A 27,601-nucleotide genomic window follows, 5' to 3' on the forward strand; every position below is an offset into this window, starting at 1 on the left:
GTCTTCGTGCCATTGCTATACCCAACGTAAACATGCACGGACCGGTACCGTTGCGCAAGATGGTCAAGGCCACACCCACCCTCCACCTCGCGCCGCCTTTATCCTCCTCATTAACATTTAAAGCTACAGACACGGAAACGGCCTGTCTGAAGGAAGCTCATTCTGGGACTGGCTTGTAGTGGCTATAATTCTGCACCGAGGCTGAATTTTTGAAAAGAGATTTCAGATACAGTTCTAGAGACCACTAAGGCCTATATTAAAGCCTACAAAAAGTAGCATGTCATGGGACCTTTTAAGTTTTAAAGTTGAGAGCAGAGAAATTCGCCTACACACACACACACATAGCCTAACCCATATTTAAAAAACTTTTTTTTATAAGACGTATATTTATTTGCAACTATTATGTTAACAGCAATAATAAGACATTTCTGTAGTAAGAATAGCTGATGGACAGCGAGCTGCGTCATGAGAACATCCCAGGTGAAGATAATGAGGAAATTGCTCCCTTCCAAGTGCGTTCCTAACGGCTACACGCACGCACTTCAAAGTCCCCACTGGGCTCTGCCTTCGAAGGGAGAAGGGCATAGGGATGCGCAATTCCGTTTGGAAGATCGTCGCAAACTCTAGGGGCGAAGGGCGGCTTCTAAAGCGTGAATTTTTAGGGGCGTGATATTTAAATGACGATTGTTTTCAGCCGCGCCACATTTATCAACGTCCTATAATTCGTACGATGGGATTGGATGCATATGAATGTTTCATGAATCACACGTGAACCCTGTTGTAAAATGATTTCTGCGCTCGTTTCTAGATTAATAAATGAGGCCCACTAATAAGCTTTAAAAGCAGGGCTCTTTCTAGAACTTCACAAAAACTCTCTCTGAGGTTCTAAAGGCAACAATCTGAAAAGCAAGGTGAGTTTTTGGAACAGAAATCTAGCCTACTGAATAAAATGTTTAAAGTATCGTGTTCGTTGTCTTTAAAAATTAAAATACATTGAGAATCCACAGTGTGCAGCATATGAGTGCAGACGTTTAACTTCATGCTTATTATTTTTTTTAGGTTAATGATGGCAATGCTGAGAAGTCTAATGCTGCTCTTCTTCATCTTCTCCATGGGGAATGCAGACGGTAACGAACACATTTAATTGTAAAAACTCTTGCAAGTTTAAAAGCATTTTTGGAAATGTACAATATTCCACTTTCTAATATTTGCATGATTAATGATGGATTTACAGTGTCAAAGTACACATAAATTAGGCACAATCGCACAAACATAAAATAATAAAAACATTCTATGTTGTGAATATTACAAATGGCCCTATAACATTATGTACTGGATGCATAGTTGATTTTGAAGAATGCCCGTATGGATGGACAAATTTTGGACTCCGGTGCTACAAGTACTTCTCTGATTCGGTTAACTGGATCACAGCAGAGGTAATGTATTAGTTACAAGGTGATTTGGACAACACTTAACATCAGGTGTTCTTTAACAGCATCTAAATGAGTAGTTTGGTATTGTGTACTTGTTGATGTACTGCACAGGTCCCACATTTGAAAGGGGTTCCATCTCTATCAAATACATAAAACTGATACTGAGCAAATAATTAATCAGAACATACTTTGTTTGCAAATGACTAAAACATTGTTTAAAAAGTCACTTATGCTTTCTGCTTAATATTAGATTTTGTGTTGACGCAACATCTCTCTCTTCAGAAAAACTGTCAAAGTCTTGGTGCAAATCTCGCATCTGTGCATAATGAACAGGAAAATGAATTCCTACTGGATCTGTTGCCGCCTTCCACAATATCTTGGGTCGGTGCAAATGATGCTGTACAAGTAAGTTAAATTGTGCTTTAAACAGAAAAGGTAAAGTTTATAATGAAGATGGTTTGTCTTCAAAGCTGAACTTAGTTAGCTTCTTCCTTAAGTCTGACTATAGTGTGCTTTATTCATTTTCTTCACTTATTAGGACGGAGAGTGGTTGTGGAGTGATGGAACTGTGTATAACTATACCAACTGGTGCTCTGAAGAACCTAACAATTCCGGTGGTCCTGAGGACTGTTTGGAGATCAACTGGACCAGTGAGAATGCACTTTTCAATTATAATTTCATATCATATGGTAACATGAATTGACTCATTTGGATTTCACAGTTTGCCTTAATCTGAACTCTTTTTTTTAATACCACTGTAATCAAATAACTTATTTCATTATTCCACCCTACAGCTAACCATTGCTGGAACGATGCGTCCTGTACAAGCACAAAGAACTATCTTTGCGTTTTGGACAAGACCCTATTCGGTCCTCCTTCTCCAATTTGATTGTACTACATTTCTTATTGTTGCAAAAATGTTATTCTGAAATCAAATCTCTTATGAACTTTTTTTTTTTTTGCTGAAAAACCCACCTCAAGTTAATAAATGCATTGAAGCAAATCATGTGCGTTGTGGACAATCAAATTAATGTATATTAAAAATGTGTTTTATGGCAAGGTTTGAGGATATGGTTAATGGCATTTAATATTTCATCAGGGAAGGGGTTTAAGCAAGCTGTACATGGTTGCTTTGACAAACACTAGAATAAGTTGTTTCTTACAATGGATTGTAAGCAAATTTGGATTTCATCCAGGGTTTTGTTTTCTGTCTTCTCAAATATCCCATTACTAGTTTGGTGTGAGAAACCTCAGCAAATAAATCGGTGATTGTCTGAACAAATTAAAGCGACTGAAACAGTTTCAGACCATTTCTAAACCTGTTTGACTGATTAGATCAATAGTGATTAATTCACTAGTCTGCCACTTTGTTAGTTCTTATTCTAAACCGCTGATAGAAAATCCGCAGGGCATGTTGGTTCCAAAAATGCATTCGGGAGTAAACGACCTCAGAATGTTCATCGTTATCACACCAGACATTCTCAACTGAGTCACAATGTAAAATGATACAAACCCTGCGTCTCAATTTCCATGCTATCCATCCTAAACTGTTTGTGAGATTAAAATAAGTGTCCCAAAGCATAGTATGTTAAAAATGGTATGTCAGAAGTCCCTGGATGGTCTACTATTTCCGGTGGATTTTCATAGTGTGGATCCATACTATAAGGGTTAATATTGCCCACAACCCATTGCGCTTTGGAGGAGGATCCAGTTCAGGACCCGGTATGAGTAAAAAGTTTTCAGAAAACTACAAAACATGGCGGATGTGTGTGACCAACGGTTTGGATAAAGTGGTTTGAGTGACTAATAATCAACATTTAAACTGCTAAAAATTTATGCAGCCTAATGTTATCCGTGTTATATTTCATCTGCACCAACCTGAACTTTTATAAAGATCCTTTTGAGCATGAACTTAAATGTATCATTATGCATACATTTGAGGAGTCTCCACATGAAATACCCGTGACAGTATTTCAACGTGCTACTGCATTTCTTTCTGATACTGTTGGAAATTATGTAAATGCGGAAGATTATATCTTTGGCAAGATGATTGACTGGTCAGTTTACGTGACAGGATGCGTGTAACTGTGTCAGAGAAAACGTTAAAAACGCTATTTTATGAAGTGATGTATGTGACGTATGTCCCAAAGCTTACTCATCTGCAACATGCTCAAAATTAAATTGAGATGCAGCATAAAAAAAAAGAATAAAAAAAAAGCCATACTTCTTTTGTTAATTGCTGATTTACATATGGCCACCTATTTGGTTGTGGTGCAGTCATTTTACAATTTTTTTGTTTAATAATCTTGAATCACTGTGAATAAGAACTATTTTGTTTGTTTGATTCTAATTATATAATAAAAAAGACTGATTAAAATAAATAACAGTCTGTGCCTGCAAAGACAACATGGCTGTAGAAGTTTATTTTGTTTAGTCATTTTGCTTCCACATTGCTTGAAAGGTAAGATATGTCTTTTATTATAGAAATACATTATAGCATCAAAAAGTCCTGTTGCAAAAAAAAAAAAAAAAACACATCTGAATGCAGATCAAGGACGTGTGAGATGAGAAGAAATATATAGCTATATATTAGAAATAAAGTTAACATTACCTTGTTTTAATAGCGCTTTATATTTCGATATAACTATATATTTAATATTGCGCACAATCTGCCACGCCCACTGGAGCCTCATCAATAGGTGCCCTAAACCTCATGTGCTAAACATCTGAAGTAAACTAACCCTGGACCAGAATCTGCTCCAGAGCATGTTGTGTTCAGAGAGTAGGTTGCTATGGCCATGAACTCTTAAAACTACATTTCGTGACACAATAACAGTAGTAGCCTATTTTTAAATTACCCAGGGTTTTCTTCCCTGCTTGCTGGTGGTGCGAGATGCATTCTGGGATACCCTGCTGTCTCAAGTCCGCAAAAGTCATTTCTCGATGCATCCTCGTTAAAAGGGGCAGATCAAGAACACAAGAAATGTTTTAGGTAATGCAGTGTCCGAAATGAGATGGTTTTAAAGTTTTAAAGTTGAGGGCAGATAAACAGGCCTACTCACACACACACGTAGGCTATAACCCATATTTAAAAAACTTAAGACGTATATTTATTTGCAACTATTATGTTAACAGCAATAAGACATTTCTGTAGTAAGAACAGCTGATGGACAGCGAGCTGCGTCATCAGAACATCCCAGGTGAAGATAATGAGGAAATTGCTCCCTTCCAAGTGCGTTCCTAACAGTGATGCGCGGGTTGATCCGAAATGAGCGGGTGCCTGCGGTCACCCGCGGTTACGAGTCATCCAAAAATATTTTTAATGATATTCGGGTCGCGGTCGGTCGGGTCGTTTGAAATAAAGATGCCAATTAAACCTTTGTAATTGATATAGTTCTAGACACAATTTTCTATGAATACGTTTTAAATTTAATTTACACTTTATTGGCTGAATAACTGGCGCGAAGATGACGCACGAGCTCAGTCTGCAGGTAGAGATGGAGGCGGCAAGAGAAAAGGTGAAGACTGGGGAGTGGAAGCTCCGCAAATACACAAAGAGCAAAGTGTGGGAGACATTTGCCGAAATAATGAAAGATCATGACCAAAGTGCTGGCTTTGTCATGTGTAGGCTACTTCTTGCGATGCTATTTACACATTTGATAACCACAAAACTGGCACGACCAACCAGGCACGGCGCCACGATTCCAGTTTTGGATAAGCCAGACCAATTGTGGGTGGGCCTTAAATTAAAAACGTTAAATAAAAATAAAATAAAAAAACGTTATCCAATCACTGCTTAACCTAATAAAAAAATATTGACTAATATAGCCTACTGTTATATTATCTGTGCGTATACATAATATAGATTTTAATAGCTTGATGCTCTTTAAATATTGTGTTGCATTGTAAAAGTAAATCCGCGATCGCTCTCCATGGTTCTGACCAAAGAAGAGCGCTTTGGAATCTCCATTATGCATATACCTGGGCTGCATTTTCCGATAACATTGTCTCTTAGCGCGCTGCGATAACTTAACTAAAGGTATAGCCTACTACCACTAAAGGTATATCATTGCTAGGCGTCTTCAGGGCTATCATCCACTCGCGAGGCAGAGGCGCTGAGAGGCAGAGGCGCTGGCGCCCTCCAAGCAACGGCGCTGTTTTTGGTAAAACATGATTTTGACGACTTCATTAAGTTTTGTTTAATAGAAAACTCTTTTTAAAAGATTTTCGTTTTGTATAAATTGTATCTTAATTTTGATCAATGTTTTATCAATCAATTGCCCGTATTTATTAAATAAGAAGCAAATATAGCAGACAAAATAAGGCGCCGGTACGCGATCACTGCATGTGAACTGGAGGGCGCCGAAACTCAACTTGTGCCTCACAGATTTGATAAATATAGGCTATATATTACAGAAAGCTTGAAATGTCTACTTTTAAACGAAAATATTCAAACCAAAATAAATAGGCTATACTCTCTGATTATGTAGGCTAATCCATATGAAATGTGCATTTCTCTCTGGCGTTCATGGCGAGTCCGCAATCTCCGCATTGTCAACTTCATCTTTGCAGCGACACAGAAAACACCAGTTTATTACTAAACAATTAAATGTCTCCTTGCTAATTTAGACACATTCATAATCATTACTTTAACCGGTTCTTGTGGCAAGCTTTATGCGTGCAGTCATTACGCTTATTCCTGCTAGCCTATTTAAGTAATTAATTTAATATAAAGGGGCGATTTGTCCACGAATGGCTTAAATGAACAACTAGTCGACAAGAAAAAAAAATAGTCGGAGGCAGCCCTTATTCCACATATTTTCGAACCAGCAGGCCATCTGGGTTGGGCGAGCGACCATGAGCGGAGCGGAATATTCAGAAATGCGCTCTCCGCTCACGAGCTCTGATCGGAACAAACCCGAACCTCGCTGTCTGCTGAACTTGCGCAGAAACATCAAAATAGACATAGCCAGCTTTTTAAAATTGTTTTTAAAACTAAACATTTAGACTATTTTAGTACAAATTATGATCTTATATTGACGATTTTTTTATAATTCTTGACAAAATTAGAATATTAAGTTATTAAGACGCTACGATGAGCATTATAGCTACTTTAAAAAAATGCGGGTCAGGAAGCGGGTCGGGTACAATATTTTCTTTTTCGTTTTTTGCGGTCCGAGTTGTGGGCGGGTTAGTTGAAAACGTCGGTCGGGTGCGGTTTGTTTATACATTGACCCGCGCATCACTGGTTCCTAACGGCTACACGCACGCACTTCAAAGTCCCCACTGGGCTCTGCCTTCGAAGGGAGAAGGGCATAGGGATACGCAATTCCGTTTGGAAGACTCGTCGCAAACTCTAGGGGCGAAGGGCGGCTTCTAAAGCGTGAATTTTTAGGGGCGTGATATTTAAATGACGATTGTTTTCAGCCGCGCCACATTTATCAACGTCCTATAATTCGTACGATGGGATTGGATGCATACGATTGTTTCATGAATCACACGTGAACCCTGTTGTAAAATGATTTCTGCGCTCGTTTCTAGATTAATAAATGAGGCCCACTAATAAGCTTTAAAAGCAGGGCTCTTTCTAGAACTTCACAAAAACTCTCTCTGAGGTTCTAAAGGCAACAATCCGAAAAGCAAGGTGAGTTTTTGGAACAGAAATCTAGGCTACTGAATAAAATGTTTAAAGTATCGTGTTCGTTGTCTTTAAAAATTAAAATACATTGAGAATCCACAGTGTGCAGCATATGAGTGCAGACGTTTAACTTCATGCTTATTATTTTTTTTAGGTTCATGATGGCAATGCTGAGAAGTCTTAGGGGCCGCTCACATATCGCGTCTTTTGCGCGCGCAAGTTCGTTATTTCAAATGTAGCCGCGCGGTATGCGCGCTCATAATGGAAGCGACGCGGTCGCGGTGCGACGCGCTCGTTTTTTCCAAGCGCGTCCGCGCCGCATCGAGATAAAAACATCTCAACTTTTCAGAATGCCGCAAGCGCACCGCAGGTCACGTGACAAGAACCAAGCTTAGCAACGACAGACGCCTCCGGAGCGCAACCACCCGAGCGCTTTGGAAAAAAGGAGAACGCGGCGCGCCTAGCGTTTTCAACGCGTTTTTAGGCGCGATATGTGAGCGGCCCCTAATGCTGCTCTTCTTCATCTTCTCCATGGGGAATGCAGACGGTAACGAACACATTTAATTGTAAAAACTCTTGCAAGTTTAAAAGCATTTTTGGAAATGTACAATATTCCACTTTCTAATATTTGCATGATTAATGATGGATTTACAGTGTCAAAGTACACATAATTTAGGCACATAATCGCACAAACATAAAATAATAAAAACATTCTATGTTGTGAATATTACAAATGGCCCTATAACATTATGTACTGGATGCATAGTTGATTTTGTTGAATGCCCGTATGGATGGACAAATTCTGGATTCCGGTGCTACAAGTACTTCTCTGATTCGGTTAACTGGATCACAGCAGAGGTAATGTATTAGTTACAACAAGGTGATTTGGACAACACTTAACATTAGGTGTTCTTTAACAGCATCTAAATGAGTAGTTTGGTATTGTGTACTTGTTGATGTACTGCACAGGTCCCACATTTGAAAGGGGTTCCATCTCTATCAAATACATAAAACTGATACTGAGCAAATAATTAATCAGAATGTTTGCAAATGACTAGAACATTGTTTAAAAAGTCACTTATGCTTTCTGCTTAATATTAGATTTTGTATTGACGCAACATCTCTCTTCAGAAAAACTGTCAAAGTCTTGGTGCCAATCTCGCATCTGTGCATGATGAATGGGAAAATGAATTCCTACTGGATCTGTTGCCGCCTTCCACAATATCTTGGGTTGGTGCAAATGATGCTGTACAAGTAAGTTAAATTGTGCTTTAAATTGTGCTTTAAACAGAAAAGGTAAAGTTTCTAATGAAGATGGTTTGTCTTCAAAGCTGAACTTAGTAGCTTCTTCCTTAAGTCTGACTACAGTAGTGTGCTTTATTCATTTTCTTCACTTATTAGGACGGAGAGTGGTTGTGGAGTGATGGAACTGTGTATGACTATACCAACTGGTGCTCTGAAGAACCTAACAATTTTGGTGGTCCTGAGGACTGTTTGGAGATCAACTGGACCAGTGAGTGCACTGTCCTCAATAATAATTTCATATTATACAGTAACATGAAATGACTCGCTTGGATTTCACAAAGTGCCTTAATTTGAGAATTTTTCTAAGATTCTAATACCACTGTAATCAAATAACTTTCATTATTCCACCCTACAGCTAACCATTGCTGGAACGATGCGCCCTGTACAAGCACAAATAGCTATATTTGTGTTTCGGACAAGACCCTATTTGGTCCTCCTGCTCCAATTTGATTGTACTACATTTTCTTATCGTTGCAAAAATGTTATTCTGAAATCAAATCTCTTATGAAGTTTTTGCTGAAACCCTCAAGTTAATAAAGGCATTGAAGCAAATCATGTGCGTTGTGGACAATCAAATTAATGCATATTAAAAATATAAATGTATTGTATGGCAAGGTTTGAGGATATGGTTAATGGCATTTAATATTTCATCAGGGAAGGGGTTTAAGCAAGCTGTACATGGTTGCTTCATCTTTGACAAACACTAGAATAAGTTGTTTCCTACAATGGATTGTAAGCAAATTTGGATTTCATCCAGGGCTTTTTGTTTTTTGTCTTATACAATATCCCATTACTAGTTTGGTGTGAGAAACCTCAGCAAATAAATCGGTGATTGTCTGAACAAATTAAAGCGACTCAAACAGTTTCAGACCATTTCTAAACCTGTTTGACTGATTAGATCAATAGTGATTAATTCACTAGTCTGCCACTTTGTTAGTTCTTATTCTAAACCGCTGATAGAAAATCCGCAGGGCATGTTGGTTCCAAAAATGCATTCGGGAGTAAACGACCTCAATGTTCATCGTTATCACACCAGACATTCTCAACTGAGTCACAATGTAAAATGATACAAACCCTGCATCTCAATTTCCATGCTATCCATCCTAAACTGTTTGTGAGATTAAAATAAGTGTCCCAAAGCATATATGTTAAAAATAGTATGCCAGAAGTCCCTGGATGGTCTACAATTTTTGAAGTCTGGATCCACACTCACTATAATGGTTAATATTGCCCACAACCCATTGTGCTTTGGAGGAGGATCCAGTTCAGAACTAAGCATGAGTAAAAAGTTTTCAGAAAACTACGAAGCATGGTGACCAACGGTTTAAATAAAGTGGTTTGAGTGACTTATAATCAACATTTAAGCTGATCAAAAATATTTATGCAGCCTAATGTTATCCGTGTTATATTTCATCTGCAAAAACGTGAACTTTTATAAACATCCGTTTGGGCATTAACTTAAATGTATCATTATGCATAAATTTAAGGAGTCTACTCATGAAATACCCGTGACAGTATTTTAACGTGCTACTGCATTTCTTTCTGATACTGTTGGAAATGATTTAAATACGGAGGATTTTATCTTTGGCAAGATGATTGACAGGTCAGTTTACGTGACAGGATGCGTGTAACTATGTGACATAGCAAATGTTAAAAACGCTATTTTATGAAGTGAGTATGTCCCAAAGCTTGTCTACTCTTCTGCAACACGCTCAAAATTGAATTGAGACGCAGCATAAGAAAAAAAGAAAAGAAAAAAACAAGCCATACTTCTTTTGTTAATTGCTGATTTACATATGGCCACTTATTTGGTTGTGCAATCATTTTACAATCTTTTTGTTTAAAAATCTTTACTCACTGCAAATAAGAACTATGTTTGTTTGATTCTAATTATATAATAAAAAAGACTGATTAAAATAAATAAGTCTGTGCTTGCAAAGACAACATGGCTGTATAAGTTTATTTGTTGTTCAGTCATTTTGCTTCCACATTGCTTAAAAGTTATATGTCTTTTATTATAGAAATACATTATAGCATCAAAAAGTCCTGTTGCAAAATAAAAAAAAACACGTCTGAATGCAGATCACGGATGTGTGAGATGAGAAATATATAGCTATATTAGAAATAAAATTAACATTAAGTTGAGGTTATCCGCTTGCTTACGGGTAGGCCTATATGTCACATAACCTGCTTTCTGGAATACACCACAGAATTTTTATCTCGGGTCAGAATAAAGTAATCTCCAACATCAGAGAAGGCTTTATCTGTAATACTTGACTGGGGCACCACAGTGTAGCTGTAACAGAAATCCAGTGAAAACGAGTTGCAGTAAAGGTGAACGAAACAAGACATTGACTAAAGTAAACTTGACTGAGAACATAGGCTAGCATAGACATAAATAAAAACTTGACTTAAGAACACTAGACTCAATAACAGTGGTCGTATAAGGAATATATATAGAGAGAGAGTAATATAGTACACTTACGTATACTACTACATTAATATTAGTATACTTACAACATAAAGATACTTATACTTTACTTATTAGTTAATACAATGAATTTGAAGCATACTTTTTTTTTTTTTGTAAGGGAAAGCCCACCAGTAAGTCTTTTTCAGGCCTGTAATGAATGGTTGTTCTGTCTGTGACACTACGCATTCGCCAAAGAGAAGCCAGGGAAGTGTAAAGGACAATGTAAAAAACAAACACAAGCACCAGCTGCACTACATCGGCCCAGATGGGCAGATCCCCAGCATGCTCCTTTTCAGCAATCTTACTTTCGACTTATTGCAAACTGAATCCACAGACCTTTTGATTCCCTGATAATTCACTTCACTTTCCACGGGACAGGAGCTGAATTGTCAGTGCACGTAAAGTTCAATAAGATTTACTTTCCAAAAATAACTCGTAGGCCTCAATTTTTGCACTTAAATACTTTTAAATGTGTTGTACCATGTGCAATTTCCTTACTTTTCATAGTAATGAAATATTTTTTAAGCTAAAATCTATACTTCATCTTGTAGCACTCAAGAAACCTGCTCATATTTTACAGGCCACATTGGAAGCGAGCCCTTCCTGCTGTTAATCAGATACATGACTACATGGGGGATACAGCAGGTGGAACACTATTACTTACCCACCAGCATGCTAGTCAACACCTGCCCTGTTCTTCTAACCATCCGTAGTCTTCTGCTTTTCCCATCATATCCTTTTTGTGACTATAAGAAGTCCATAAGTGAAGCTCCAGCTGTGTGTATACAAGGCAACTTCTGACTGCATACAAGTCTCTGGTTGCTCTCAAAGATCCATTGGCTCCCTTTTATGAACTGATCCTTTGCTCTCCATAATTCACTGCAGATTCACAATATTCACTGCTTTTGTGGGTGAGGCATCTAATTGCAAACAGAACTGACCATATTAGCACATGAACTAAAAATGATTTATATAAAAGTACACTTATTCCTTAAGCATACAATTACAGTGATAACATATAACAAAGTACCATGCTATTCATAAGTCACCATAGCCTTTTACTCATCAGTAAGTTTGCACTAAAATGTATTTTAATTTTAAGACCAAATTTTGAACTGATCGAAACCACAATTCCCAAAAACTACGTTCTCCTATCTGTGTTAGAAACAAGTAGGCCTGTTTTAGTTTTGCTTAATTTTTTGAAGCGAAATGAAAACAGTAAGAATCCCTTATCATGACAGAATATGCTAATCAATGACTAGAAGATGGTTAACTCCACATCAGCAACATAAATTCATCAACTAACCATCCGGAAATCTCCTGTTGAATTCTACATGTTGTCACTTCTTCTTGAGTCTCTCCATCAATATCCGACTCCAGTTTAAACATAAAAGGCTCAATAGTTTCTGAAATTTTCAGTGGTGTCTGTGTGAGGTAATCGGAGCTGCTAACACACACACACACAAGCTCTTGAAGCTCCGCCCTCTGTGCCAGGAGCAGCAGCTCATTTGCATTTAAAGCAACACACACAAAAATGACTTGTTTTTGCTCACCCTCAAAAAGTGACAATTATAACATGCTATAAAAATATATATGTGGGTTATTTTGAGCTAAAATTTCACATACACACTTTGGGGACATCAGACACGTATTTTACATCTTGTGAAAAGGGCATTATAGGACCCCTTTAATGAATTAGGCGCAATGAGTGTTTTTGAAGTCTGAAGTGTTTTGTTTCTGAATGCTGCAAAACAGACTCTTTTTATCTGAGCTGGTTTGGTGCTTTAATTTATAAATCAACTGAAGAATCTATTTGCATTAGCAACAGTAGCCTACCAATGTAATTCTGTGGAACCGAGGACGTTGACTTGTTAGTGCTGTATTACATTATATGCTATTTTTACATTTGTTACCAAAAAAAAAAAGATGTCTGCACTGCACTGTGAACCCAAGAGTTGGTGGATTTACAAGGTGGCTGTGAGATCATTTCCACACTCTTATAAATCACTGGCTCTCTCCAAATACCAATTCCAAATGACTTTACCACAACAATACACCCACTCCAGTGCTGTCTTCTTGAACTTTTCAGCTCAGTGACAAAAGCAGCGGCTCTGGAAGTGTTATAAAACTGAAAGATGAGCTTGGTTTGGTCTTATATTAATTCCTAAAGTATGTTCAAATTTCCGCACATGTGGTTTCAGTTGCATGATCAATGATTGGAGTATGTCAGAACCACATCCTCTGCCATTTTCCTTCTGCAAATGCACTAAATCAGTCCTTGCTAAAGCAATTGCTTTATGTCAGCGCGTTGATGTTGTCAAAAAATGTATTTTCATAGAATAGCTATTTTATTGTCACTTTGTAAATGGGTGAATGTAAATAAAGATGATGAGAGGATTGCCAACAACTACAAAACATTACAATTAATGTCAGGGATTCCATTCCACCAACACATTATGTTTACTATGAGGCAACAGTGGCGTTGTTGGTCTTTACTAATTGAAAACATTTGGAGAACACGTTGAAGAAAACAGAAGCAATAATGAAATCCAGATGGCTCCTTATTATTGCAAAATATGCCTAAAATCACACCAGCAAGGGAAAGAGTGTTTCATTTCCAACACATTAAGGTAGCTTCTCAACAAAGAGCGATTGTTAAATTAATGATAATAGTAATTAATGATAATCCCTAATTAATGATAATCCCTCCTGATGTGAAATTATCATTCAATTGTAGTTTAGCACAACAAAAAGTTGAAGACAATTTAAGCAACGGCTGCTATAATTCACAATATCAACAAGGCCTGGAACAGAAGAACTCGGCAATCGTGTTTTCACACAAATGTTTGGCTTTGAAGGCTTTCCTCCTCTTCCACAAGGTCAAAAGGCTTTCCATGCTGTCACAATGTGAGAGCCGAGGTGGTGTTTACTCTGCAGTAAAAGCAGAGTGGGAACACTCTGCCCCGTGTGCCATGGCGTTGGCTGTAAAGATTCTGTTTTTGTTTCTCCTGAAATTTATCATCCACAGTGTGGCCGCAATGACAACTGGAATCCTCAGGATGTGTACAGATCAAGTGCAGGAAGAAAGGCTTCTGAGCTGTGCTGAAATAATACATGATTCAGTGTGCTACTAGGATCAGTGTTGTAGATCTTTGTTATTGAATTGGTGGTGAATATGAATATTAGCGATGGAAAATGTAAAAGAATTTAACAGTTCTGATTCCTCTTAACGAGTCCAGTTTCTTGACAGTTCCATTAAAGAAGTAAGAAAGTAAGAAATATATATTTGGAAAAAAGAAATGCCATTTCACTGCCAAATTTGAATAATAATTCAAATTAAAACTGTTTTTTTAATGATTTTTCATTAATGTTTTTTCATTTTAGAGGCACCATAAACAATACTTCAGTAAAAAAAAAAAGCAACATTTCATGGATTTATTTTTTATAAAATACTAGATGAAACTCATGTGCATCTTCAACTACACTCTGAAACCCCAACGACAGTGATTTTAAGTCACAGTTAGTTGTAAACTCTATGTGTTGGATTCACTAAAAGAACCAGCTCATAAGAGTCATTCATTATTTTGAAACACATGAAATACAATGATATACTGTTTTTATTTGTAAAAATGGGTACAGTAAGAGTAATAGGCCTACATTTCTGATACATATCATAACTATAGCTCATAATTGAGCTTTCCATCAAAGTACAAGGTTAATAATTTATAGTGAAATACAGTAATATAGCAGTTTGATCATGTTTCACAAAGCCTGTGGAAAATTAATGCAAATAAATATACGACTATAGATCAAATGGGACGATATACCCCTTTTAAAAGCTCTGATGTGCTCATAGTCTATAATAAACTCAGTTTAAGACATTAGTGTGCTGCAAATTATTGTGCTGTTGCTTTGCATCAAGCTCAACAGTGTGAAGTACAACAGTATCACAGAATATTGGTCCATTGCCATTTCCAACCCATTCACACATTTGTTGCTTAATATTGTGAGTCTCATGTCTTACGATGGTTTACTGCAAGCATTCTTTCTCCATTACAAGTGTAAGCAGATACTTGCTATGCTGTCCAAAGTCAAATACTGGTTTCCAAGCGATTATGCCTGCTGGCAGACCCTCAGAAGCTATACAAGAAGGCTGTGGTTTGTAATCTCTTAGAATCAGTCCTATTTCTTTGGGTTAATTCCTCCTTCTCTAAGAGGTAAAACAGCTTTTTATTTTAGAAGAGTGCAGATAAAGAAAGATGAGCGGTAAACTGCCCACATGTAGAGAAATTAAAAGGCACTTTGCTAAAAGTATCTGTCCAGCAGCTGGTTCTTCTGAGAGTGTAAAAATCATTTTGAATGAAGATGACCTCTCTCGCGGCTACTAAAATCAGACACTGCAAGACTGACAAATCAAAACAATGCAATTCTGTAAGAAAATCTGAAAATTTGACATACTTCAGTTTGGATCAGTATTTAAAACATACATTTTGTATAATGGTTTGAGGCTGAATAGTAAATTCTTTAAAATGTGAAACATAAGTTAAGTGAATTAAATAATTAATGAATTGATTAATTCAATTAATTGAATTGAATTAATAATTATTGTGCATAACTTTTGTATTAAAGAAACAAAAAACATGTTCAAGGCAAAATGACTAGGAGTCCAGAAAGGCTATGAAATCAGTGTTTTTAAGCCAAAATGGTACAAAAATATATATCAGATCACACAAGGACTTTGCACAGTTGGGTTAGTTCACCCAAAACTGAAAATTCTGTCAGTAATTACTCCCCCTCATGTTGTTCCAACCCCGTAAGACTTTCGTCGTTCATCTTCGGAACACAAATTAAGATTTTTCTGATGAAATCAGAACGTAGTCTCACTATTGGGCGACGCTTGTCATGTGTGTGATGCTGGCCCAGAAGCGCTGCGCTGTTACACTACACTACATCAGTGTTAACTCACTCAGAGGCCTGACTCACTCACTCAAAATGAATAGTTGAATAAAGTTGTTATTTTTGCGCAAGTATTCTCATTACTAACTTTTCTGGGATGGCAGATATCGATTACATAGAAGCCTATGAAGGAGTGAGCCAACTCTCAGATTTCATCAAAATTATCTTCCGAAGATGAACGAAAGTCTTACGGGGTTGTAACAACATGAGGGTGAGTAATTACTGACAGAATTTTCATTTTTGGGTGAACTAACCCTTTAATGAAAATATCTACCATATTTCCTATGGTATATTCAATATTCGATTAATAGAACTAGTGGTTGTACTATATCAGACACACACGATCAATACATCACCATGTCTGCCACTCCAAGACACATATATTGTTGCCTTTCTGAGACACTTGTAAGATTTTAAGGACTGTAAGGATGCGTTAATGAACAGGTTTCGGTTTGCCAGTGGTGACCATGAAGAAGTGAGATGCTTTGTAACACCTCCAGCCAGACTTTGTAACAAAAGAGGTATTGTTCCTGAAATCAGAGAGAAGAATGGCAAGACCTCTCAAGTAAGTTTACACAACTATACTATACATTCAGAAGAAGGGTAATGCACACAGAATAAACACAGAAGATAAGTATTGTATTCTTCCCAACCCTATTTTGATGCTAATTAAAAGCTGATTAAATTTAAAGACCAACTCATGAATGACATCTTTTTTTTTTTTTTGAGAGACCATGTGCCCTAGAGCATTATATATTCACCTGAAGGAAACATTCTTACTGAACGTCCTGATTTACTCACCTTGGTCTGAATCATGCCGTGCCGCTGGAGTCTCATTTCCTTTACTATGTCACTCACATTAATCTACGGGAGCAAAACAGAAGTATATAGATTTAGTTGCTCATAATCAATGTTACATATACAGTACTCGCGATTCCGAGTTTATATCTCATAATTCTGAGGAAAAAAATGCTAAATATGACATTCTAAAAGACTTACTATGAACTACTGTTTTAATTTCTAGTTTCTCTCACAATTCTGATAATTTCTCTCAATTTAAAGTTTATATTTTAAAATTCTGAGGGAAAAAAGAAAAAAAATTCTGAGTTTATATCTAGCAATTATTACCTTATCACCTTAGTCACAATTGCGAGTTATAAAGTCCAAATTGTGAGATATAAACTCACAATTGAGAGGAAAAAAGTCAGAACTGTGAGATAAAAAGACGCAATCACTTTTTATTTTTAATTCCGTGCGTGGAAACAATCTTCCATAGAATTCTGGCATTATTTACATTTAAATGAATGATAATTTTCTTATTTAGATGATCTATTGTTTTAAGCTTAGTGTTAATGCTATACTTGTGCAAAATACCTACACTTAGGTCTTTCTCAATGAGACTGAGGATGACATCAGTGCAGATGAGGACTCCAGCTCGGCCAATGCCTGCACTGCAGTGGACTGTGATCGGCCCTTTAGAGTGTATAGCCCTCATGTAGCGAATGAAGCACACCAGCTGCTCGGAGGAGTGAGGAGTGCCATGGTCTGGCCATGTGGTGAACTTTAGATGCCTCACAAAGTGAACGCCTCCACTCTGGAAAGGTACACAGGTCAATAAAGAGTTGCATTAAAATATATACACATGTTTTTGCTGGAAAAAAGCAGTTGAAAATGAAAGGACGTTTCTTTTTGTTGCAAAGTATACATTTCATTATTCTTAATACCTTATACAATTTTGGATCTCACATAAATTTATCTTGTTTTAAGGATGTTGAAGGCATAGCCTTACTGTGATTTTTAAAATGGTGGATATTACACTGAAAAGGTTCCAATAAGAAAAAGATATTTTTGGATGAGATGCAATATTTCCATCAGGTACATGCTCCTAACCTCTTTTTCCACCATCTTGATGACCTTAATGTGGAAATAGCCAAGCATCTGGTAGTTATCCAGGAAGAGCTGGTAACGGCTGGTTTCTTTGGGAACATCAAGTTTTTCGGGCCAGTACTTGTGGCATTTTACCCGGCCACGTTCCACCTCCTGGGTCATCATGGCGATAACATCAGACTTGTTCTCCCACACCATCTGCCAGAAGTTATCCTGAGTGCCAGGCAAAGGGCCCTGAGCGGAGATGTAGAAGAGCTCCTCTGTGCCCACCTTCATAGAAATGTAGCTGGCATTGATGTAGCCCTCGTTCTCTCCGACAGGAACACGCGTCTTATCGTCTGATTGTTCAAACAGTAGAAAGAAACAGGGATTGTAGATTGTGATTAGTTCATTTTAATACGCATTTGAAAAACCAAGCAATTACTTCTGCTGTAATGATAAATGTATTTGCCTCGGCCCAAAATCTTAGTACATTTGAGCTTGAACAGGCATGCATGTTATTTGGCAATAATATAAGATAAGAAAACAACAGTTAAACTTTCTATGACTGCTCAATTCCCACCGGGTAACTAAACCATCTAGTGCTTATTATGAAAACCAGAAGGTGCAGTATACAATTTTTCTGTTTTAAGATTCAGTCAAAATCCAGAAAACAAACAAAACTCTTGTGTATTTACTATCAAATGTATGTTTCCCAAACCACAAACAAATTTTTATTTGAAACGCAGGTTGGAGATTTATACGAGGCATTCCAGTAATGAGGTGATTGCTGTTGTTGGCTCTGGTAGCCAACAGTGTTATTAATCTACAAACCAAGAATGCAGTGTTGTTGGTTTCCCCATAGAGGAGAAGGAACAAATTGTGTCCAGGTACAGCAAATAGCTCCAAATAAATGAAACAAGCTCTCAAGGTCATGGCGGCTGGAAAGCCAAAAGGAGTGAACACGGGGGAGCAGGGTGAGAAGAATGTTCTAAAATCTAGAGTATTCTCATGGTGGCTTGTTGGTCAATGCAGCACACTACTTGAGAATTTACTTTAAAATAGCAACATTTATACTCTGAAACTGAATCAGTGAGATGAATACAGATTTTTTGTAACTATATAAGTCCCATTTTGCTTGATTTTCTTTTTATTTAAGTTAAAATAATGACATTACTTTATAAATCAATACCGTAATTGAACGCCTCATACAGATTAAATATAATTTAAAAATGTAGTTCTTTTTTTTTACTAAGAAAAGCTGACATATACACTACACTATTGAAAAGATTGTGGTCACTAAGTTTTTTGTTGTTGTTGTTGTTGTTGTTGTTGATGAAAGAAATTAGTACTTTTATTCAGATACTTATCTGAGTATTTTTACTTTTACTTCACTTCGTTCCAACGCATAATATCCAACTGCATTTCATTAAAACATGTTGTGTCCCATTATTTTGAACTGAAGAAATGGTCAACAACCAAGACGCAACAGCCATGTCCAATTCGTTATTTTCAATTGAACTGTTAAATCTGTTTGCAAATTACACTGAAATATTCATTCATGAATTGAACCGATTCGATTGCATCTGTTCTTGATTCAACAACTCATTGATTCAAATCACCGGTTAACAACTCACTGGATTCACAAGTCTGACTCAAATGAGCCAAGAATGGGAGATCCTTAGAGCTTGTAAGACATGTTCCAGGATCAACATATTTTGTTGATCCTGGAACAACATTCCTGTCTGAAAATTTAGTCCTAACCTTATCCCTAACCAAATAACCCATAATTTATCCCTATTATCAGAGGAAAATGATAGGTGAATAAGAATGGTGTAGAAGGTTGTTAGCCTAAACTTGACATAAACTGTAAACTTGTCCCTTAAATCTGATTGGTTAATTGGAATTGTGAATATGTACTTGGTGAAATGACGTTTACTCTCAAGGGATGAAGTTACTAAGTTACTAATGAGTTAAGTTACTAATGGCGAAATAAGTTACTAATTTTAAGATTTATTATTGTACATAAAAATCATATTTAGGTCATGACTGTCACTTGTTTGAAAGCTAAATCTGCTGTAAAAGAGTGAGCTGTTTAAACCCACAGAATGTGGACATGTCCATATTTGTGTATTACCGTCTAAATTCACAATATTACTATTTTTACAGTATTTTAAATTAAAATAAATATATATAATATTATATAATATAATATCGCCCTGATCTTGAACATCTTCTTCCCATATTTCACCTGCTATGAGTTCATCAGTCAGGTTCTGGTGAGATTTAAATTTTTCAGTAATTGTGCTCAATGTTTCTATTACAACAACAACAATAAGAAAAAAATAGTTTAGGTAGGTCCTATTTGTTAGTAGCCTGTTAAGATGCAGAAGAGATTGCTGTTGTAACTCTCTAAAAGCGGGCTGCTTGCAAAAACATGTTCAACAGCTCAGAAAGGAAAGGGGCTGAAAAGTGAAACTGAGAGGGAAAGAGATGAACAAGGGGGGCATATGTAAGGGGAAGCTTATGTCACTGGAAGTAGGTAAATTCGTGTGGAGCGGCCTCCACAATGGGTGGCATCAGGCTTCCTGGAGAAGGTTGTGGCCCTTGAACTGCCTCCAGCAATAACAGTGGTTAAGTCCCAGGGGCCTCACACTTTTCAAACCTGGGCGCTTTATTCGGGGAACAGAAGCCCAGTGAGCTGCCGTGATAATAAACAAACACTCCGGGCCAGGCTAGGGCCAGTCTGCCCCCTGCCAGCACATGAAGCGCCTTATTGTGCCTATTCTGTACAGAGACCTGCTCTCTTCAATACAACTACAGCCCATTCTCTGCATACTCGTTCTGACACTGCACATGAATGGATGTTTCCCATTAACAGTGAAAGCAGATCTATGAGTCACACATCTCCTGTTTGACTTTACGTTTGCAGTGTTCTGTTATGTTTTAAACTAAGGGCAAACAACGTCTCACGCAGCCTCTGACCTCCTTACACTTCACACCAGCAAAAACTGAATCCGTACAAACAGGATAAGCGTGGCCGCAGTGTGAAAACGGCACCACATGGATGAGGAGGTCCGGAAAGCCGCAAAAAGGTGACGGATAGAGTGTGAAATACTGAGTCAAACGGACGTCTACACAGGCAACGTAATCTAATATCGCATTGGTAGGACACCCGGGAGTAAATAACCAGGGATTGGTTACATTTCACTTAATTGGCGTGTCATGTGTTCCACTGTTTACAAGAAAATGTATACAAGGGTCATTCCTCTCCCCACATTCGATGTCTACATTTAAACATTTGTTCTTTGCTCTGGAAATTCACTGTATATATTTACAGTATATTTTTGTAAATTTCTAGAAAAAGCTGAACAATTTATTACAAATCATTTAATTGTAATAATAAATGAATACTTATAATATTATGTAATACAAAATAAAACAATTTATGTGTAATAAACTACTATTGTAAAACAGTATACTCTGAGTTCATAGTGGACGACATGGTTATTATTTTATTTACAGTGATTTTTACCATCAAAAATGACCAAGCCTACATTGAAAACTGTAAAAACGGCATAAAGCTTTTTATCGTAAGGAATTCAAGGAATTACTGTTAGTGCACAGTTTCCTGGCAATTTTGTACAGTGTGTGGTCCATGTGGTTTCAGAATGGTGTGAAAATGTACCCCCAAAAACTTCTTTTATGAGAAGTGAGGCTCACAAACTGTAAAACGGCAATAAAAGTCCTAACTAAGGAGGGTTTGTGGAGGACTATGGGAGAAACAGAGGAACTTACAGGGCAGGATATCCCTGTATCTGTTCTTCTCCCGGTTTTCGGGTGCTTTTCCAACCAGGCAGTTGTCTGAGGGTTTCAAATGCTCTAAAGCCTGGTAAAAAAAAAGAGCCATACAAGTTCTCTCATTTACACACTTGAATGAATCATCCTTTAAATTTGTGGTAAAATAGAAAAAATGTTTTAGACATTATATTAGTATAAAAAAAAAAGAGAAACAACAGATTTATATGAAAAATATTGCAATAAAACAAATGTGATTGGATGTTCTGCTTGTATCAATCAATGATATTTAGTCTTGTGAAGATATAGTTGTTTGTTTCGATGTAAACAACAGGACCTTACCATAAACTCTTTGATCAGATCTTGCTTTTCCAACTGTTCAAGGGCTTGGATGAGGGCTTTGACCTTGGAGCCAGAGTACTGCCCATTCTTAGAAGGAGATATGACTGCAAGACTGGCAAGCTCCTCTTCTGACACGATTGGTCGACCTTAATGTAATAAAGTTCTTTTTATATGCTTGGATCTACACAAGCCAATCAGATCTCAGTATTTCCCAACTAATTATAGTCTGAAACTGTAGTTTCATAAATTGATTTATGAAAACATAAACATTACATCATACTAAAATAATGAATATATTGAGTAGAATTACTAAGATGGTGAATAAATATGAAGATGTCTGATTTACCTGTTTGAGGAATAGCCTCTGCTGCCGATGGCTGAGAAGCATTGTCATCATCATCACCATCCTCTTCCTCATCACTGCTCCAGTCGTCTGACTCGCTATGCTCTGCTTTCATGGCAGATTTTTCTAGATGCTGCTTCTGGGGGTCTGTCCTGAAGGGGGTACGGGGCAGGAATGAGCAGAGACCTTGACCACATTGCTACGTTCCGGGGCCTGTTATCATGCAAGGCTGATTTTCCTGCGATTTTTCCACCTAAAATGTAAAAAAGCTGCTAATTGCAAGTGCTGCGTACTATAACAAGTGTGGCTTGTAGGCCAGCCTAACTAGAAGCCAAAGCTGTAATTATTGGGCCTGTATTTTATTAATGACTCTTTAGTGCCTCCCTGTGGCGATTCCATTTGAGAGCTATGTTAAAAAACAAACAAACAAAACAAAAACTGCAATGAAATTCAGTCCTTATGATCTGGTTTATGTTGAGTCATAACACGTTGCACATTTACGGGTAAATAGACGAACAGTTTTTGCGGATGCGTTTCAGTTAATTCAAACTTTCAGGTCTCATTCTGTACAAAACTCAGCACTCTGAGTGGCACATGTGATATAGCAGCTGCATTAACAAAAATGAGAGAAAAAAATACAGGAATTCAGTGACACTCACCTTTCTTGTAGCATGTCAGTAACTCCCAGAGACGGACAACACCTCTGACAGGTAGGTGTACAGTTTCGACTTTCCTACAGGCAAGACATAGAAAGAAAAAGGAGAAAGAGAAAGAGAGAAAGAGGAGACAGGTGATGAGTTAACTCAGTTCGGGCCACCCTTACTGTCATCTGAGTTTCAGTGTTGTCCTCTGAGAGAAATTGGAGGCGGTGCTAATTAATTTTATGGCGAACCTTGCTGGGTGCAATTTATTAGATTAGGTTTTTGTCTTCTAATCTGTTCTGAGATGGACTTTCAGTTTACTGGAAAAAGTCATCATCTCAGTATTTATTACATACTTCTATATTTACTTGACAGTAAAGGTGAAAAAAAGTTTTTATACCTGCTCACATTCTCCTCTAAGTCCAGGACAATCTGAGGTCTGGAAAGACACACGATCTGCATGTGCTTCTGTTTGTGCTCTAATATCTGCAAATGAAGCATTACAGCAGGAGGAGACCATTAAAACATTAGAGTTTCTAACAAGTGTCAGTGCTAGTAGTTAAACAACAATATATCTGTTCAACGGGCAGTGTTGATATACAGATATCTGGAAAGGTTGGCAAATATAATGCCAATAAAATATAAGCTGTCAAAATTGTGATTTAAAATGTAATAAATAACACGATACCCGTATTCAAATTGATCATATTAATATTTTAATTATTATGAATTAAAGTATCACATTTTAAAAATAATCATATTTAACCACAGTAAATTAAAACACAGTGAAGTAAGTTAAATTGGCACTCTATAATATACATAATATAATTTAATGATAACAAATGAGATGTTCACAGAATTGCTGAAATTATCGAACATGCAGTTCGATAATCAAAAATACAGTAAACAGTAATCGTGTGAAATATAAGTACAATTTACATAACGGTTTTCTATTTTAATATATTTTAAAATGTAATTAATTCCATTACTTCAGTCTTCAGTGTCACATGATCCTTCAGAAATCATTCTAGTATGATGATTTGCTGCTCAAAAAACATTTCTTATTATTATGCAGAAAACAGTTGGGATGCTTAATCTTTTTGTGGGAACTATAATTCTTTGATGAATTGAACGTTCAAAAGAACAGAATTTTATCTTTTGTAACATTATAAATGTCTTTACTGTTACTTTTCATAAATTTAATGCATCCTTGCTGAATGAAAGTATTATTATTTTTTTTTTTATCATACTGATATTTTACATGATTATATACTCAATATTTAGTTAAAATTGTCAAAAAAGGACCTAATGACAAAATTCAAACTAAAAAATGTAATATCCATTGAGAATGCTATTGGCATTAATTGGCCGATACTGTATATTGTTCTATCAGAATTCAACACAAAATTATAGGTTATAGTTTTATCAATTGAACATGAATATATAAGTGATGCTGCCAGTCTGACTTAATAGATGACCAAGTACAGTACAGACACAGAGCGGGGCTTGCGTATCAGGCTTGCTGACCTGCAGAATTGAGTGTGCTGAATTCCTGAGAGGCCTCAGCAGGGGAGCTGGAACCAGAGCAGGTTAACATTGGCAGGATGTCCCTACATATGGTTAACTGAACCGTGCCCTCTGCCTTCCGCAAAATATCCACAACTTTACCGTGGTTCAGTCCTGACACAATGATACCATTCACCTGCAAAACATACACAGATGTGGTACACCTCCTACACAGTTTATCAAAGAAAAAAGGAAATGATTTGCTCATACCTCCAAAAGGATGTCACCCACTCTTAGACGACCATCCTGCTCGGCCGCACCCCCACAGCAAATATCCTTCACTCTCAGTGTGCTCCCATTGACCCCGCCTACCAGAGCAAAGCCCAGCCCACTTCTCTCAGGCTTGGTGAACTCTACCTGGAGGATACAGCTCTACAAAAAAAGAGAGGAACAAGGACAGAACAAAGGTGAACCAGACGGTAGCCATTGACTTCCATAGTTCTTTTCCCCTACCATGGAAGTCAATGGCTACCGTCAACTGTCTGGTTACCAACATTTTTCAAAATACATTCTTTTGTTTTCAACAGAATAAAGAAATTCATACAGGTTTGGAACAACTTGAGGGTGAGTAAATGATGACAGAATTTTCATTTTTGGGTGAACTATCCCTTCAAAATGGCACACAGATCCGATTTGGCTTTTTAAATCCAATCATTAGGACTAACTGTCCACACTGTCATTTTTCAAGTGATGAAATTGAGCCATTTGCTTAGATCACTTGCAGTGACACTTGCGATCAAAAGATTGGAGTCGAATTAAAGCGATTTTGAATGTTTTTGAAAAAAGGTTTAAATGATTGCTGTTTGAATATTGTAATATTTTTAATGATGAACTAGCTGATGATGATGATTACAAAGATATTTAGAGGTGAATGACATAGAGAGATTACAAAGCAAGAGTCATGTTACATCAGCCTAAAACAAGGCCGAGGGAAAATTACCTCCTGCTCCGATGGGACGGACATCCTCTTCCTTAATTTCACGTCACTGTCAGCGACAGGTTTAACTGTACCAGAAACAAGAGAGGGATTTTGTGTCAGAAAAATTCTACAACTAAAACTAAAGAAATTTTAGATGCATCTCTTTAACTGAGCAGGATCATTCACACTGAATGGTACATCAAACTGATTAAACAAATGGCAAAGTTAATCAGAGTTAATCAGAAATAAAGACAAAATCAACCCATAGTGCACAGCAATTTCAACCAATTCCCAAACTCACAAACGTCCCCCTCCTCTGCTGCCATTTCAGGGTGAGATGCGTTGATGACCTGCTCTGTGCTACGGTAGGTAAACTGTGCTAGCCTTTTCAAGCTCTTTCGGACCTCCTGGATAGCGGTCTCCTAGCAACCCGGATGCCCACTAGATCAGCTGGCCTTTATTCGTCAGACACAAGAAAGCGCACTTTGATCGGCCAGAGGAGGCCATGTCCCTCGCTAATAATTAATCCTTCCCCCCGCTGCCCTCTGAGCAAGACATGCCATGTCTGTCAGCACAGATCTAATGCCACAACTCCCAGACAACAGAGACACAGGAAACCAAAGGCTTTACCATCCGTAGCAGCTGCCTCCACGTCAGGTGACACAGGCTCTTCGAGGCGAGGGCAGACTTTTTTCTCCTTCTTCCATTCAAAAAAACCTGAAGAGGAGAAAAGGGATAACTTGGTAAGGGATAAACAGACGTTTTTTGTTTTAAATATGCTACTCCACAAATCAGAGTTTGCTTCATATTACATTTGTGAGAAAATCTACATCAGATTTTACAACAACAACCGAGCATCGTGGCAACAAGTTTAGCGCCAATAACATTTTCTTGAGAAAATGTAGGTATTTGTTCATTTTTTGTATATAACACATAGTATGAATAGCTTTCAATCTAATACTTTTTGTATTAATTCTGGTGCCCATATGGATAAATAGAGTGAAAGTTCAAAATGACATCAAAATGAAGCGAATCAAATATTATTCAGGGCGGACACAGTGTAAAGCACTCTAATAAGAGTTGACACTTCGCTCAAAATGTGGCAGTGTCCAGTGAAGCGTGCAGTGAAGGCCTGGACTGCTCTGGACCTCCACTGGAGCAGCTCTCCACCTCATATCTGTCACTTCAGACTAGACTGAAACACGTCGATCACGACTGCCCTCTGCAGCCCAGCCGGAGCAATCACACGCCCAGAGCGAAAGAAAACACACCCCACTGACAGCCAGAGCAGTTACTTCGCCCATGGGAAGGTTAAAGTGTCTATGTAACTCCATATATGACTAAATAATACCAACAAACACACTCTCAAAGTGAAGAAATAAACATTAAACTTAATTGCATCCTCATATTCTGTATAGATTATGATTCAAACAATTATTGCTGTAATTCAAGAAGATCAGCTCAAATGTACCATTCCATGCATCCATTGGTATCACTGGTTGATCATCTCTGAAACAAAGAAAAAAACATTTAATTAAAAAAATTTTTTTTTTAAGAACAATCAACTTGGATGTTTAAGTCATTTCAACTTAAATTACATTAAACTAACTTAAAAAAATGAGTTGAATCTTGTATAACTTTTACAAAACAAATTTACAGTGTACACTTCATATAATTCATGTTTTTAATCAATCTCACCTCATGGCTTTGAATCTGACTTTGCGTGGGGCGCTTTCACACACTTTCACCGCATCCTCCACTGTCATTCCCAGGGTGCACTTCCCACATATGTAAACAATCTTGTCATTGGGCTGGATGCTGCCCTCTTCACTAGCAGGGGAGTTTGGCACCACCTCCTGAACATAAATTCCCTGCCACTTGCTGCCAATGCCCCCGGTTAGCTTAATACCTGCACAGACAAATGCAAAAGTATCATAATTTTGAATTGAATACAAAAAGTCAGAAGGTTACTGTTTCTAAAACTATCACTTTTATGATATGATGTTACCCTAGTTTCCCCTACTATCAAGTATTTCCTCACCCAGTTGTCCAGATGGAGTCTTGGGAATGACAATGTCCTGGAGGGTGTCAGGAGGTGGTGGAGGCAGTAAATTTTGCACAGCTCTCCCCAGCACCATGTGCAGTCTTTTGGAGGAGCACCTGAGGATGCCAATTGCCACGTCATCTGCCACGTTGGTCACATTGTGACCGTTCACCTGACAAATATAAGTTGATAATGCCAATTCAGTCTTAACACAGGAGCTGGAACTGTGCAGTGCACCACTGACAATCAAATCAAATCTCCAGAAAGAGATGGTCAC

The 27,601-nt window shown here is 37.5% G+C and overlaps 3 protein-coding genes across 4 annotated transcripts in view; 2 read left to right on the plus strand and 1 right to left on the minus strand.

The window, feature by feature from the left end:
* Positions 1 to 547: 547 nt before the first annotated feature.
* On the plus strand, positions 548 to 2,490 carry LOC308681527 (ladderlectin-like). Its single transcript, XM_081350515.1, has 6 exons — positions 548 to 911; positions 1,060 to 1,127; positions 1,345 to 1,436; positions 1,716 to 1,838; positions 1,972 to 2,083; positions 2,228 to 2,490. The coding sequence occupies exons 2-6, from the start codon at positions 1,064 to 1,066 to the stop codon at positions 2,320 to 2,322; spliced, it is 486 nt and encodes a 161-aa protein (XP_081206641.1). The 5' UTR covers positions 548 to 911; positions 1,060 to 1,063; the 3' UTR covers positions 2,323 to 2,490.
* A 4,422-nt stretch (positions 2,491 to 6,912) lies between these two features.
* On the plus strand, positions 6,913 to 8,930 carry LOC308681903 (ladderlectin-like). 2 transcript variants are annotated; one of them, XM_081351215.1, is made up of 7 exons: positions 7,014 to 7,077; positions 7,226 to 7,250; positions 7,576 to 7,618; positions 7,838 to 7,929; positions 8,203 to 8,325; positions 8,473 to 8,584; positions 8,732 to 8,930. In XM_081351215.1, exons 2-7 carry the CDS (start codon positions 7,230 to 7,232, stop codon positions 8,824 to 8,826), a joined length of 486 nt encoding a protein of 161 aa, XP_081207341.1. In that variant the 5' UTR covers positions 7,014 to 7,077; positions 7,226 to 7,229; the 3' UTR covers positions 8,827 to 8,930. The 2 variants fall into 2 exon arrangements, with proteins under 2 accessions (XP_081207342.1, XP_081207341.1); XM_081351216.1 differs by lacking the exon at positions 7,226 to 7,250 and having other exon boundaries at positions 6,913 to 7,077; positions 7,556 to 7,618.
* A 5,520-nt stretch (positions 8,931 to 14,450) lies between these two features.
* The window catches only part of ptpn20 (protein tyrosine phosphatase non-receptor type 20), a gene marked incomplete at its 5' end in the record, with an annotated part of 30,202 nt that continues 17,051 nt past the window's right edge, over positions 14,451 to 27,601 (minus strand). The window contains 16 exons of the mRNA XM_081350703.1: positions 14,451 to 16,335; positions 16,607 to 16,669; positions 17,184 to 17,399; positions 17,696 to 18,030; positions 21,470 to 21,560; positions 21,812 to 21,957; positions 22,158 to 22,306; positions 22,814 to 22,887; positions 23,196 to 23,272; positions 24,323 to 24,497; positions 24,572 to 24,733; positions 25,302 to 25,366; positions 25,911 to 25,997; positions 26,752 to 26,789; positions 26,979 to 27,189; positions 27,322 to 27,496. Coding sequence (XP_081206829.1) covers positions 16,219 to 16,335; positions 16,607 to 16,669; positions 17,184 to 17,399; positions 17,696 to 18,030; positions 21,470 to 21,560; positions 21,812 to 21,957; positions 22,158 to 22,306; positions 22,814 to 22,887; positions 23,196 to 23,272; positions 24,323 to 24,497; positions 24,572 to 24,733; positions 25,302 to 25,366; positions 25,911 to 25,997; positions 26,752 to 26,789; positions 26,979 to 27,189; positions 27,322 to 27,496 — 2,181 coding nt within the window. The 3' untranslated portion in view covers positions 14,451 to 16,218. The remainder of the gene's footprint in view (positions 16,336 to 16,606; positions 16,670 to 17,183; positions 17,400 to 17,695; positions 18,031 to 21,469; positions 21,561 to 21,811; positions 21,958 to 22,157; positions 22,307 to 22,813; positions 22,888 to 23,195; positions 23,273 to 24,322; positions 24,498 to 24,571; positions 24,734 to 25,301; positions 25,367 to 25,910; positions 25,998 to 26,751; positions 26,790 to 26,978; positions 27,190 to 27,321; positions 27,497 to 27,601) is intronic.

The sequence above is a fragment of the Scardinius erythrophthalmus genome (genome assembly GCF_964197995.2).
Source record: "Scardinius erythrophthalmus genome assembly, chromosome: 21".
Taxonomy (NCBI): domain Eukaryota; kingdom Metazoa; phylum Chordata; class Actinopteri; order Cypriniformes; family Leuciscidae; genus Scardinius; species Scardinius erythrophthalmus.

Coding starts and splice junctions, on each gene's coding strand:
- LOC308681527 (XM_081350515.1), top strand. CDS start 1,064: ATGATGGCAATGCTGAGAAGTCTAATGCTGCTCTTCTTCATCTTCTCC. Junction 1,437..1,715: donor TTAACTGGATCACAGCAGAG/GTAATGTATTAG, acceptor CTCTCTCTTCAG/AAAAACTGTCAAAGTCTTGG. Junction 2,084..2,227: donor TTTGGAGATCAACTGGACCA/GTGAGAATGCAC, acceptor TCCACCCTACAG/CTAACCATTGCTGGAACGAT.
- LOC308681903 (XM_081351215.1), top strand. CDS start 7,230: ATGATGGCAATGCTGAGAAGT. Junction 7,619..7,837: donor CTCCATGGGGAATGCAGACG/GTAACGAACACA, acceptor CTGGATGCATAG/TTGATTTTGTTGAATGCCCG. Junction 7,930..8,202: donor TTAACTGGATCACAGCAGAG/GTAATGTATTAG, acceptor ATCTCTCTTCAG/AAAAACTGTCAAAGTCTTGG.